This window comes from Chenopodium album, chromosome 20, assembly GCF_948465745.1.
Source record: "Chenopodium album chromosome 20, dcCheAlbu1.1, whole genome shotgun sequence".
Lineage (NCBI taxonomy): Eukaryota > Viridiplantae > Streptophyta > Magnoliopsida > Caryophyllales > Amaranthaceae > Chenopodium > Chenopodium album.
In genome coordinates, this window is record NC_137853.1 from 38,421,058 (window position 1) to 38,436,264 (window position 15,207).

Below are 15,207 nucleotides of genomic sequence, written 5' to 3' on the forward strand. Positions count from 1 at the left end.
AAATAACTAAAATTTTAAGTTGTTGGAATAATCCGATCTCAACTATAAAAACATAAGCCACATTTTAAAATATGATCACACATATATGACTATATGTACATCATTAATTACCTTTAATTCTGGAAAAATAAAGTATCACCTATTCACCTTTAATTTATTACATTTCATGATAGATGTAATGCCTATCGATTGTAGCATGATAGGTTAACATTATAACGTCAAAATTAAAAGGGAGGATTCGCATAATATTTCATGAAAAATACTAGAATATAGACTGACATTGGTGTTTAAACTTTGGGGATCATCATAATCCATGAGCCATTGATAACGAGTAATTGTATACTCGAGTAGTAATTATGTACAACTGTTATTGGACGTCTAGACTGTACTCGACATTCCAGCACTATAGAATTATTGGATCCCATTTTATTTGCTTTAATTTCCTTTGTGCGTGCTCAAGTAAGCAACGTAAAAACCTTTTCTTGTTTCTCACTTGTCTACTAAAGTTGAGTATTGCACTATTGTTTGTACGATTTGTTACACTATTTATTGCATGCCTTAACTATAGGTTTGTCTTCCATGCATTATTGCATTCTAGGCATACACTCACGACTCATCTACATCGTAGATTTAGGCTTAAGTTGATGGTTAAAGATCATAATTAATCGATTTCTATATATTTCTATATATATATATATATATATATATATATATATACTCTACTATCCCCTAACCCATGACATTCTTGCCATATTGGCTCTGAACAATGTTAAAGGATCATCTCAACTACAGACATAAGGTGATGGTTGAAGTTTATGATTGATTTATATATTTTCAGTTAGTCCTAAAATATCCAAAAAGGAAATTCTTACTCCAAAGTGATCTGAATTTATCTCACTGTATCAATTTGTCACAAATCAAAACAAAAAATCACAGGAAAATCAAAGCTTTCCAATTTTTTCAATAAAACCAATTCACAAAAATCAAATTCAATGAAGCAAAGGTCAATGCTTAACTTTATTGGCAAGGACAAAAATCCAATTACAATATATCATTAAACTTCAACAGCTTCCTAGCTAAAGTGCATAAGTTCATGCCAAATTATTTAATACTAATAATAATAATAATTTTTTTTTTCTTAAAAAAAAAAAAAAAAAAAAAATGCCTCGAGTAAAAATTTACAAAACCTTCCCCCCATCCCCTTTTCACACGCAAAAACAAAACAAGAAAAAAAATGTTATAAAAATAGTTATCACCTGAATTAAGTCTGGTAAATGTAAATTGGCAGCACCTGTACCTGTATATCTGTACCCTTTTCTGCAATTCTGCTATGTTATGTTATCTGAATTATTTTATTCAATTATTTTTAACTGTTCATCACTTCATGCTTCTGGATCTTGCCTCTTCGTTTAAATGTTACCCGTACGAATACTTATTTACCTTAGCAATAGGAATGGTAATAATACGCTCTCTATTCGAAATTAATGTAATTTACATATACGGAGTATGATTTTCTTAGAGCTACTCTACTCGTATAGTTGTATTAGCCTTGTAAGAATTTTAACTCTATAGTATTATGAAGTACTCCTTATGTTGTTTTTAATTTGATGGTAGTTGTTTCGGGTGAAAACAATGGGACCTTGCCGAAGGTCCAGAGAAGTGGTGAAGACTGGGCTCGGTCCAAGTGATGTTGGGCCGAGGGTTTCCTGCACAGCAAACACACGTAAACTAGCCTCAGGGGTGTTGCCGAGGAAGACCCCTCCGATGCTAAAGTCAGTACAATGTGTAGAGAGAGAAAGCTATGCAAGAGAATTAATTGCTTGAGGTTTTTTTGTGAATGAATGTACAAATGTGATATTGATGGCTTTTATACCTTTGCATATATGGGAGAAGTGGGCCTTGGCCCAATTGACTTGCCTTGTGGACTGATCTTGACCTTAGCACAATTGGAGGGTTGAACCTTGACCTTGGGCTTTTAATTGGATCATTTAATGACTAGGCCCAATTGTACTAAATTGGACCCAAACAACTTGCCCCCCAGACCCGATTTGGAAGTATGACGGGTCGGGTTTAATTAATCAGAAAAAAGGAGGGAAGTAAATGATTTAATTAATCCAAAAAATTTGAATTTAAAACCGCAATTAATGAAATAACGGCGGCTGGATGGATAATTGTGGAAGTTGGACGGATAATGGGCGGTTAACCAAGGGAACGTGTGTTTAGCGGTTACTTAGTGGAGTATTTAAGAGAAATTAAAGCGCGGACTCCCAGAATTCCCATTTCTGGAAATATAATCAAAGAGGCGCACTATCTCTCCTCACTTCTTCACAAACACGAACCCAGAATTCTCGAGAAAACCCAAGAACCTGCATCGAAACTTCGCAAATTCCCCGAGCATTAAGCTTAGAAACTGAAATTCGTCATTACCAACTTGGGATCGGCAAATTCCGCTTCAGATTAAGGTAATTTCCTTTGATTTTAGTTTATTTTTCTTCTAATTCGAACTCCTTCCCCTTTTTTCGACTTTTTCTCGAAACTCAACAATGGTGAGAGGAGTAAGAGGCAGAGCCCGTGCTCCAAGAAGAGCAAGGCAAATCCCCGATCCTAGGAACAGGACTAGGACATGGAATGGACAAAGAGTGGGGCCTGACCCTGCTGAAGGGATCAGGGCGACTCCAATTTCTTCGGCGCCTCATGAGGGAACGGAGGGGCTGAGCACATCTGGGCCAGACGAAGGTGTCCTTGTTGTGCTTTGGGATGTCCTCCCTGGTTTCACTGAGTGGGAGGATGCTGAGGTAGCCTCAGCTATGATAAAGAACTGTCCCTACCCCTGGTGGGTAGAGCATGCAGAAGAATATCGGTTTGCCGAGCAAATTGAGCTGCACTACGGCATAATGGAAGCCGATGGGTATTGGTGCCGAATGCCCCTAGCATCTGATAGAATCCATCGTCCACCCCCGGGGTATGTGGGGGTGTACACGAGACAGCTTCAGTATGGGCTGAGGTTCCCCTTGGATGAGTTCATCCGAGACATGCTTATCCACTACAAAATCTCCCTCTGCCAGCTAACGCCAGTCAGCATCCGAAGGGTGATGACTTACTTGTGGGTTTGCAAATTTTTCAAATATACCCCGAACATGCACTGCTTCAAGAAAATTCATCGGCTGGTGCCGAATATTCAAAGTGGGCATGGACATCATGGTCCTGGGTGGTATCGGATTGAGTCCCGACCCCGGCCAGTACCTGACAACGTGGCCGAATGATTCTTCAGATAAAAACTGGAGAGGCCAATGGATCTGGGTTAGGGCACCCACAGATCCTGACCACCCTTACGTCTTCAGCGCCCCCCGATATCTCTCAGAGCCTGACCCAGAGATGCTCAGCCTGGGCCCCTTGGAAAACGATGGCCAAGGAGACTTCAACCTCCATCAGGCCAGTATCTTTGGGAAGATGGATAACCCAGGGGGGATCGGCCGACTGAAAACAATTCCAGCAACCTGGCTCCCAGACAACCATTATGTCTTCAAGGAGCATATGCTTGCTGCTGTCGGCCTCAGCCGAAAGTTTAAAGATGGTACCAGAATAGACTACAAGCGTCTCGGCGTTGACCAAGGGAGGACCATTCTGACCCGGGCCCCCTCCATCACTGAGCCGAAGGATCGAGACGTTCATCTGGACTCAGCTCACTTTCAAATTGAAGCTTCTGCCCTCTATCAGCGGCAGAAACCTTGGTGGAAAAAGCGAGATCCCTGGTGCCAGCTGTTGGACGAGGAGCTCGAAGCTGCTCGTACAGCCGAAGAGGTTGCACGAGCTATCGAAGCTTGTGAATGAGGAGAAGGATCCTCCAGAGCAGCTGAAGAAGCAGCAATAGCAGCTAGGGCCGCTGAGGAAGAAGACGAGGCTTTGCTGAAGACCTCGGTGAGTTTTTAGACTTAGCTTTTCAGCTTTTTTTTTTTTTTTGTACTCATATTCTTCCTGCCCCCCTGTCTTTTGCAGTCTGAAGAGAGCAAAAGACAAAGAGAAGGGAAAGCCCCTGCTCGTCCCGAAGATCAAATACAAGAAGAATCTGAAGAGTCAGACATGGACGAGCAGCCTCTTCTCAAAAGAAGACGAAGGATGGCCATCATCGGCCTTCACGACTTCCAGACGAGGCCGAGGCCCGTCGGCATCGAAATAAGGGAACCTGAGGAAGGCGGTAGATCGCCGAGGGTTCCTCAGCCACCACCCCAATCACCACCGAAGACCCCTTCACCACCTCCTGAGATGGAGGTAGATCAGAAAACTCCCGATCCGAAGGAAGGGGTCCAGGAAGAGGTTCATGAGAGTGCTATGGAGCACGATGCTGAAGATGCTGTGAAGCCCGATGCTGAGGGTTTCACAGCTGATATTGCAAGAGAGGTTGAGGCTTTCGTCCTCACCCCTGAAAAGGAAGCAGATGTCATAATAATTGACTCTGCTGAGAAGGAGGAAGAAGCTGAGCCATCTAAGGCTCAGGAAGCTCCATCGTCATCCTTTCCTTCTTTCCAGACACTGCAATCTGGAGAAATGGGCTTCTCGGCCCCCCGCATTCCAATTCCAGATCACATTTGGGGCCAGAACCGAGAAGGTGCTGCAGCCTACTTCAGCAATTTTGCTGGCCTATCCGAAGTAGATAGGGCGAGGATCTGGTCGCTGAAGGCCACTGCTGGGATGGGCGAATCCAGCAGATCAGTTCCAGACCCAGCAAGGTCTAATCAACTGTTGATGATGCAAGTAAATCTCCTTCCTTACCTTTATCTTTTTTTTTTTTAGTTCAGCTCTTCAGTTCAGTTTTTTTTTTACTGACTTGTGCCTCTGTTTCTAGTTTGTGCACAATCAGACTCTCACTGTAGAGCTGATAGATTCCCTACAAGATAGGGTTGATGCCGCTGAGTACGACAAGAAAGTGGCAAAGGAGAAGCTGAAGCTTGCTAAGCTGAAGCAAGCAGCAGCTGAAGAGAAGCAGCAGAAGGGTGAAGAATATGAGAAAAAAGCTGCTGAGGCCCTTCAGACCTTCTGCGCTGCTATGGAAAAGGAAGTTTTTCCCCCACTGATAGAAGGGGAGAAATTCCTTCAGGAGCACATGGGAGTGGACATCTCCAAATTCAAGGCTGCCATTGAGAGCCGAATCCGAGAAGGAGCTGCTGCACAAGCTGAAGTGCAACAAAAGTTGGAAGCTCTTGAGGCCAGTAGAATGTCTGCTGAAGAGGTGCTCCAAGCTCGAAATGTCCAACTCTCAAAGGCTGCTACTGCTGCTGAAGCTCAGAGAGTTAAGCTCCAAGAGGTTGAGGATCAGCTGAGGGCCAAAAAAGATGAACTGACCCAGACTCAGACTGAAGCTTCCCAAGTTCAGCAGGAGCTGAACGAGCAGAAAGATTCCTCCTCCAAGCTCGCTGATGAGCTGAAGAAATCCAAGGAAGACTTGGAGGAGACAAAGAAGAAGTTGGCTGATGCTGAGGCTCTGAGTTCTGCAGTGGTCTTCTCTCGGCGGTTTGCCGTAGAAAACTTGCTCTTGAATTTGGAGGACAGATCGTCCCACCCGGTTATTGAGCCTTCTTTCACTCCCTTGGAGATCCACGCTTGCGCGACCCACTTGAGAGTGGTTGGGAAATATTTGCACCAAGTCGCTTCGGACCTGGGGCAAAGATGCATGTGTGCCTCGTAAGAGGCAATATGGTCCTTCGGATCCGAAGTTCCATCATAAGTAATGTGCGACGGGATTTTAACCGTCGGCACATGGGCTTCCAGTATCCACTGCTCGAATGGAGAACTGGAGGGCAGCATCACAGCCTTACCCTTATTCGCAGCCGAAGGGACCGCGCTCCGCCCTCTCAGAGAGGTAAAAGTGGTTTTCGTCTCTGGCTGGGAGGTTTGGGCCTCGGCTGCAGGGTAGGAGAGGCGGCTGTGCACGCTCCGTTCCCTATCGCCGAGACGGTCGTGAACGCTTCGGCGAACAGTTTCTGGTCGAGAGGCAGAACTGCTACTCTTATGGGCCCTGCTCGCGGTGAGCTGAGTGGAAGGTTCCCTGAAGAAGTGAGAGTTCCTGTTTCTCTCCCTCTCGGTTCTCCAGGTATCCTCCTCCCATTCGCCGAGCTCCTTAAAAGACGAGGGTTTCCCCCCATCCTGGCCGAGGTTCCTCCGCTGATTCCTAGTTTGCGGAGGGGTTTGGTCGCGTGGAGGCGGCATATTTTGGGCCTTCATGGCTTCCATGAGGACCGCTAAGGCTCTCACTACCTCCTCCGAGTTAGGCCCCGTCAAGGGTGTCCTCGGCTGAGAGCGAGAGTGAGTTTGAATGCTCCGAGATTGACTCCGAGCATGGGATTGGGTCCTTTGAGTGGACCGGTTGTCCCCATTTGACCGAGGTGGACTCGGCGGATGATTGGACTGAATTAGAGGAGATTCGGATCTCTCCCTAAGCTCTCCTTGAGAGTCGGGTCCCGCGGAGGGGCTCCGATCCCGAGGAGGAGATGGACTAGGAGTAGGGCGTTCTAAGGGACCCCCTCCCAGTGATTTTCGGCGTTTCCTCAAAGGAGAAACACCGTTGCTCTTGTTCTTGCGATTCTTAGCTATTGGAACTAAGATTAGGGTAGAACTAATGAAATTGGCTTAAAGATTTTTTGAAAGTCTTCCCCACAGACGGCGCCAAATTGTTTCGGGTGAAAACAATGGGACCTTGCCGAAGGTCCAGAGAAGTGGTGAAGACTGGGCTCGGTCTAAGTAATGTTGGGCCGAGGGTTTCCTGCACAGCAAACACACGTAAACTAGCCTCGGGGGTGTTGCCGAGGAAGGCCCCTCCGATGCTAAAGTCAGTACAATGCGTAGAGAGAGAAAGCTATGCAAGAGAATTAATTGCTTGAGGCTTTTTTGTGAATGAATGTACAAATGTGATATTGATGGCTTTTATACCTTTGCATATATGGGAGAAGTGGGCCTTAGCCCAATTGACTTGCCTTGTGGACTGATCTTGACCTTAGCACAATTGGAGGGTTGAACTTTGACCTTGGGCTTTTAATTGGATCATTTAATGAATAGGCCCAATTGGACTAAATTCGACCCAAACAGTAGTTATCTCGCTAAATGAAGTCAAAGTAAGTAATATTTAGAGAGGGATAGAGTATGACAAAATATCGGTATTAAAATCTTGTAATAATATTACGTATATTTTTGGAAAGGAGCAGGGAAATAGTTGCTTCAACCGGCAAATTGTGAGCAAGGGTTTAAGACTTGAATTGAGATCTAGCAAATAGACGGAGTATTGGATTTGTGGTCTGCTAGATTGTTAGTTGAGCTTGTGTGATGGTAGTTAGATTGCTAAAATAAGTCAATTCAATAAATTAGTCTTGGTGAAAATCAGATGTCAAATTTGATATATACGCCTAAATTTAGAAGAAGTTACTAGTTGCTATGTTTGGTATATATATTGCATCAAATAGACCTAATAGTCTAATGACATTTTAAGTAATGTAGTAATGAATTCATACAGGAAAGATTTTGTTAACTATAACCACCAATTGTCACTGAACTTAATTATATATGTACGAGTATCATTAGTGTATTCCCCCAAAAAATAAAAATGTAGAGTAAATTTGTGTCAATACTTAACAGTTAAATATGCATCAAAACTTCCAATCCATTTTTTAAATTGGTTAGGAGACACTTGAGATTGAAAAATTGAAAGGCTTTCGGCCACCAATCACCCTCATTTGATAAGATTAATTATAACTCTAAATCTTTAAAATTTGTAGTAAGAACCTACCAAGTGAGTTAAATTTTGTTTCAATCTAAATTGAATTATCATCACATTCATAGGTATACAACATACATACAGAGCTTGTACAAATTTAATAGACAACTCCATATGCGCGTAAATAGAGTGGTCAATTCATTTGAGTGTCTGAATGGGAATTAATTTAAATTTGAGTCATGCTGATAAATTATTACAGTAATCGCTCTATATGTCCATGCAAATTGAAACCTAGGAGTAAGGGTCTGTTCTCTTACGTTGAAATTCAGTTCAGTTCAGTTCAGTTCAGCTCAATTCAGTTCAATTCAGTTCAGCTCCTAATTTCCTTCTCTTATAAAATATTCAATTCATTTCAGTTTAGTTCAGTTCAATTCAGTTCAACTGAATTCAGTTCAATTAAGCTGAGTTCAGTCAATGAGAACAGGCCCTAAATTTTATTTTTTTCGAATCGGGTTAGTCAGGTTAGTTTTTAACATTTTTCCTTCTATCAATTGTAATTCGTAAACATCAATATAGTGAGACTACCTTAGCTGGGTCCACAAGGTTAGTTGTTCTGTTGTTTAGAACAGTAATCGTACAATAAAGTAAGACTAGGAAAAGTAAATTACTAGCAGTAGAATGACACGATAACCAAAGTAAGAAATTAGGAAAAGGTCCAACAACAACTGCTTGCTCCATCTCTTTCTCAAAGACTAATACAAGTAGTAGTATATTGAAAATACAAAACTTTTTAGCAAGTAAAGCTTTCAGAGTCTGAGGGTTTTTTTCTAGCGTAGAGCTGAGTAAAGAAGGAGCACGAAGCACCATGTTTGGTCACATGCATGGGTACCCGTGTGCAGGTTTTTTGAGGCCCTCCCCTTATATTAAATTAAATAAACAAGGATAACATTTATTAGTAGTATTCACAGTTTCACACTACTCAATCCATGGAAAACTGTTTAATAGGCTTAGGTCCCGTTCTTTTGAGTTATTGTGGTCTGCTCTGTTCTACTAAAATCTATTCTGCTTTGGTAACAATGCTAAGTATTACGTACCAATCTGTTAACACATGTTCTACTTTGCTATACTCTGTTCTATTCTGCTCTATTCATAAGCTCAAAACAACAGACCCTTACTTAGTACGGAGTACAATATAGCTGGTCTTAATGGTTGAAGTTTAAGATTGACTTATATATTCTATTACGAAAATCTTACATGTTAACTCGGATCAAGGTGAGATGTGTTAAGTACTTATTCGATTGATCATCCTATCCTTACTTTAAAAATAGGTCGATATTGGTTCCTTTTTTTTTTTCCCTCTTTGTGTTATACTTCCTCCGTTTTCTTTTACTTGCAACACTTTCCTAAAAAGGAAATGTCACAATACTTGCAACACACTATAAAAGGAAAATTACTTTAAGGAAAAATTATACTATATCCCTTATTTAAAGCACATGGCCCACTAAATTACACTTCTAACATCCACTATCCTATTTTAAAATTTATTATATCATGTAAACCCCACCTTTCTTAATTACCGCGCTAAAGGGTGCGTTACATCTAAAAAAAACGGAGGAAGTATTTTTTAAGAGTAATTGTGATACAAATACGAGTAGTTTGTAATGTACTTAATTACTTGTATAATACGAAGTACATAACTTAGTTCGATAAATAAGTTAAGAAAAACTTTTACTCCCTTCTAAGGGAGTAATACACGGTATATTATGCAAGTTAAATCCAAAAAGTAAGGTTTTTTAATTTGCGATTTGTAATAACAAAAAATAATAGTACTACTTATATAATTGTATTGTAAAACAAACATTCTCTTGAAAGGCTGACTGTTCAAACTTAAAACTTTATAGTTGTAAAGTTAATTTTATTACAGTTCTGCCAAATCCACTTCTATATCAAGTACTCAGTAGGGATAGATTTGTAGCATTACAGTGGTCATTTTATCAAATCTTGTCCTTTATTTTGGATTTTCCAACTCAATTTTGCTGTTAAAGTACTACAAATTAAGCTCAATGGGAGAGTGATCATTAATTTGTAGGGTTGATGACTTTAGATAAGAGTGTACATGTACGTTGGTAAAGAAGAGAAAGGATTGCTAACATACCCGCATATGTATTTCATGTACGATAAGTTTAGTGGGTGACAACGCCTATATCATTTGATAAGTAGTTGAAGACAATTAGTTAATGTACACAAATACAAAGCAAAAAGAAAAGAAAAGAAAACAGTAGAATGTCATACTAGATCACAATTTGTTGAACCACATATGTCACGTTAATATATGTGATTATGTATATTGTCTAATATTGAAAGAGGGCATATCTTTCAACTTATAAAGAGCTACTTTAATATGCTAATTGAGTAATTGGTTTTGGTATGAACTCCTATTGAAACATGAGGTTATTGGTGGTCCAAACCCTACTTGGAGTTAGTTGCTCAATCGCAATGACAATGCCTACGTAGAGCTCTCTACCTAAAATTTATCACACAATAATGACTTGACTTATTTCTTCTTTTATGAGAGCGATTCAAAGCAATAATCAGCGGCAGTTACATCTTTAATTATGAAAGGTCTACATTTCCGCACTCTAATTTGCAAGTAGTAGGTATAGGATACTCGAACGGGCTCAAAGAGCCAAAGTAGTGGCTTCTTTCACATTAATAAGTTAATTACTTAGTATAACTTTAATGTTAGTATGTTGTTAAGCTAATAAAATGCTAATGACAAAATCTTAATAGTGTTTTCTACAATGAAGTTGACAATTCAATTTTCTTTTTTTTTGAAGCAGTTGACAATTCAATTTTCTGAAACTCATTTTCAACTATTTATAAAATGGGAATTTTTTCTGTAGATTCCCCTTTATAAACGGGACCTCGAAAATTCAATAAAAACCAAATACAAAAAGGAAAATAAAAAAAAGTTGGAGAGGTCCCCCAATAATAAAAGAGTATTGGAATATACTAATATTAGAGTAATTCCAACATTACCCACACCCCTGCATCACTCTGTTTATGCTCTGTTTTTCTCTGTTTCAAAACCCACAGCAATTTTGAAAGCAAAGTTTCTTAAATTATTACAGTTATAAAGAGAAATACACTAAATGCCTAAACTTTTTCCTTTTTTTTTTCCTTTTAATTATAGTGTGGCATACCGTTAGATATTCAACATTTCAACTCATATACTCCTCCTATGCTTATAAACTTGTACATCTCTACATCTCAAACCTTAAGTTTATGTTTATAGTACTTTTTAACCATCAACATATTTAATTACATATTAACAAAGTCTATCAAAAGTTGATCATATAAAACTACACACAAATCTAACAATATCTCACATTACTATTTTTTTTTGTACATACATTAAAGAGAATATTTTGTCATAGTTACAAAATTTTGAAAATGTATAATACTTGTATCGCTGTATAAGGGCATGTTCTCTTCAGCTTAATTTCATTTCAGTTAAGTTAAGTTAAGTTTAGTTTAGTTCAATTCAATTCAAAACCTAATTTTTTCTCTCATAAACAATTCAATTCATTTCAGTTCAGTTTAGCTCATTTAATTTCAATTCAATTCAGCTCAATTCAGTTGATCAGAACAGGCCCTAAACTGAATTTATTAGAGTTGAACTGAACTGAAAATAATCGCATGAGAACTAGCCCTAAGTATCCAATTAGGGAAATTGATTTTGGCACACCATTTATTGATTTTGGCACATCCATATGTGAGAAGAACATAGAAAACTGTGCTCTCACATAAAGGTGTGCCAAAATTAATTGGGGGTGTGCCAAAATCATTTCCCCCAATTAGCTACTCCATAGTCAAATAGCCCAACCCATCTAAAATAATGAAAATAGAGTGGAGTTAATACAAAGTAATGTGTATAAAGCTAATCTCCAAACTAGCCTTTTATCTTCCTTTACTTTCTCTCTTGTCTCTTTCACCTAATTACTTTCCCTTACCACTTTGTCCCCCTCATCTGTCCTCTTCCCCTCTTTCTTTAATTCACCCATTCTCTCTTTCCTTCCTTCACTCTCTTTATAAACTTCCTACTCTCTCATTTTTTCTGCTCAAAAACAAAACTCACCAACAAAACCTCTTTCATTCTTACTTTCTCTTAATTTAAAAACAAAAAAATGGATGTAAGTTTTATTTTCTTTTCTCTTATTCAAAAACTAATGATGATGATTAAGGGTAATAATTAATTATTAAATTTGATGTTAATTAACAGGAATATAGGTGGAATTATCATGTGCCGGCATTTGGAGGGTGGGATTATGAAGAAGATGATCTGCCTTATACGCAGTGTTTTGAGAGTGCTAGACAAGCTGGTTTTGCTCGTTTTGCTGCTGCTTACTCTGATTCTGCTGATGTTGAAGACAGAGATTTGTATGTTGCTGGTGATTTGTACCAAAATGATATCCTTACTCCTGCCGTCATCGTTGTTCCTCGTCGCAGGGTACGTACACTTATTTCATCATGAATTAATAGTCGCATATACTATTTTGAAATGATACATAACTAGTAGTCGTGTATACTATTATGTTATGAGACTTGATTTTATGTACCCTATGTTGATAGGTATGGTAAATCATAAGTGACAAATTGCGTCGGTTGAAATTTTGTTGTGGTTTTTGTGGGTAATAAAATTTGGATCTATGATTGTTCAAGCAGATTTATATGGAATAATACAAAATTTTCAGTTGATAATTTATTAATGCAAATAATCTTATTGAATATACTATGAATCAAAAATGTTATTTTTAAAATGCCGTTATTATAAATGCTTATACTATTGTTAGCCCCACTGTCTGCATGCCACTATTTCCTGCTAAAAGCATCTAATAAAATAAAACCTTAACATTCTTTTTATTTTCCAAGTTAATTAATTGATTGATTATGCTTGGACATTAGATAAATTCAGAAAGGCTCAAAGGCATAACTAACCTATATTTGTTCATATTATTACTATATATGTTACATATCTATACCTATATTTTAAGTATAAAGTTGTGATAATGCACATAAATAATTCAATTCTAATCAATTATTGACCATTCTTTTAGGCCAAATTTGTTGATTGTTGGATCCGTATCATAGTCCATCCATTTCACAATCATTGAGGTATAAAATCACAAAATGGATAGAATTTTGTGGCTAGTAATTATAACATATTCAATTATTCATGTCTCTCATGCATCATAAAAACACACACAACCTTATAGATAAGATAGCGTTGATACAAACTACGAAGTATGTTGTTGTAGTAACGCCCCGTGATGTTTTTGTAAACCTATTCACTAAGAACGTTACTAAAACACGATAGAACCGTGTCCGGTTTTCACTAAACTAGTCTCCCAATCAACAAATTAAATCATAATTAGCTATGTAGTGGCATGCTCCATGTTTATAAAGCAACAACCAAAAGTTATAACATGTGCTACAACATGATGATGATATATGTTGAATAACACCAATGTTTTGCATAGTAATATGTAATCTTTACTTGTTTATATATATCATTACTTATTTATTTATGTGTTTATTAGTTGATGATTATGATGACAAATTGACAAATGTAAAATGTTTGGTAATTGGTCAATTAAAAAAGCAGAGAAAAGGAGGATACTCATCAAATAATAAGAATGTGAAAGGAGTAAAAAAACAGGAAAAGGAAGAATATAATTGGGGAGGATATTCATCATATGACATAAAGGAACCACCAAGTCCAATTATATCTCCACCAAAGCCATCTAAGAAGTCTAAGGCTGTTGATGAAGATTTGTACAAAATTCCTCCTGAATTTCTCCATGTCAAACCTAGAAAGGTATTTTTATTTTCCACTTTATTATCTTATCTTTTTTTTTTCCCTCCCTTTAATGTCTCTTTTTAATTATTTTTTTTTTTAAATTAGACTTTTTTGAATTTTCTTTATAATAGTATTATTATTATGTTTTTTATTTTGCATATAGTCATCTTTTTCAAAGGATAAAGAAAGAAACTTTTTTTTTTTCATGTCTATTTAAAATTTTTAAAAAATAAAAGAGTTGGACTTTTTTTTCTTCTTTATTACTACTACATATCTACATATATAAGGTTTTATTTTTCTTCATAGTCATCTTTTTACAAAAGAGTAAAGAAAGAAACTTTTTTTTTTTTAAATTTGGTTTTGGCTTTTTTGCTATTTTCTAATTAATTTTTTTGTTTGGTTTTTTGTATTGCAGAAGAAAGGATTTGGGCTATTTTCAAGCTGTTTGCAGCCTGCTTGTGCTTAATCGTACAACTTAGAGATAATGCTGGTTTATTATCGATATAGTCTTAGTCTAAGCTTGAGGAATTGGAAGAGAAGTTTAATATTTTCGGCACGCAAGATATAATCATGAGAGTTAAATATGTTAGCCTTGAGCTAATGAAGAGGATTAAGGGTGTAAACGAGGCGATATAATTTCGAATATTTCCTCCATATATATATAAATGGGTTGTAATATTAATTTTCTTCCAATTATGCTTTTGTATAAAGAAAAAATTCAGTTGAAGAAAGGGGAAATTTATGGGTTGTTATGACTAGTGTAAATTTATGGCTAGCTTACTTTCTGAATGGTAAAAATTGGAGCTTTTCCAAAAGAAGCTACGCATTCTTTTGTAGTCTTTTTTCTCTTTTATACCTTAATATACAAGCATGTCACGAGATATATTATGGTACGTCGTGTATTAAATATGGTTTAGCTAATTTGAGGGTCTTTACAAATGTACCTTTCATCACAAACATTTACATGAAAAGATGAAAGGATTTTGCTCCAAAAGAATTGCAACTTGAGATATAGGTAACCCTTTATCTTTATTTTAGCTTTGGTCGTTTGAGCAATTCTTCTTCATGAAGATGGAAGTTAATGTGGATTCTAGCTAAGCAAAAAGAAAATGTTTTTTTGCTTTCTTTTGTTATGAAGAAAGGGTGCTTACGTAATCATGTACCATAGTATTGTGTAAGCCAAGTGCATTTGCATTTGGATGATACACCTCTATAAACACATGCTCCCTCAGTCAGGCGTATATATATCCGAGTGTACCATAGACATCGCAATGCGCCTCCAGACATATACTCGCATATGTATATTAGTATATACGAGTACTACGTATATTCGAGTATAATAGACACTTTGGTTATTGAGGTATGTTAGAGTTTCTCATGAAAAAACCTATGTTTCACTCCTAGTTTACTTAATTAAAATAGATGTCATTTTCTTCTTTTAAAAAAAGATCTATTAATATGAATCTTCTCCTGTTAAATCAAGTTATTGGAAATTGAAGCGCAAAGTTAATGAAAATCAATAGAGAAAGAGACTTGGATACTACTAGAATGTAGGCACCCCCAAATTATCAAAGCTAAGGCAATTGCTAAATTTAAAGGCTTCTTTGAATCTTTGTTCATCTTTACATTTTTGAATTTTAAACTT

General features: G+C 37.6%; 1 protein-coding gene across 2 annotated transcripts; it reads left to right on the forward strand.

The window, feature by feature from the left end:
* Window positions 1–11,797: 11,797 nt before the first annotated feature.
* LOC145598459 (uncharacterized) lies at window positions 11,798–14,484 on the forward strand. Of its 2 annotated transcripts, none has more exons than XM_081654816.1 (4): window positions 11,798–11,895; window positions 11,985–12,212; window positions 13,365–13,580; window positions 13,978–14,484. In XM_081654816.1, exons 1-4 carry the CDS (start codon window positions 11,890–11,892, stop codon window positions 14,026–14,028), a joined length of 501 nt encoding a protein of 166 aa, XP_081510942.1. In that variant the 5' UTR covers window positions 11,798–11,889; the 3' UTR covers window positions 14,029–14,484. The 2 variants fall into 2 exon arrangements, with proteins under 2 accessions (XP_081510942.1, XP_081510943.1); XM_081654817.1 differs by having other exon boundaries at window positions 13,368–13,580; window positions 13,978–14,466.
* The last annotated feature ends 723 nt before the right edge of the window (window positions 14,485–15,207 follow it).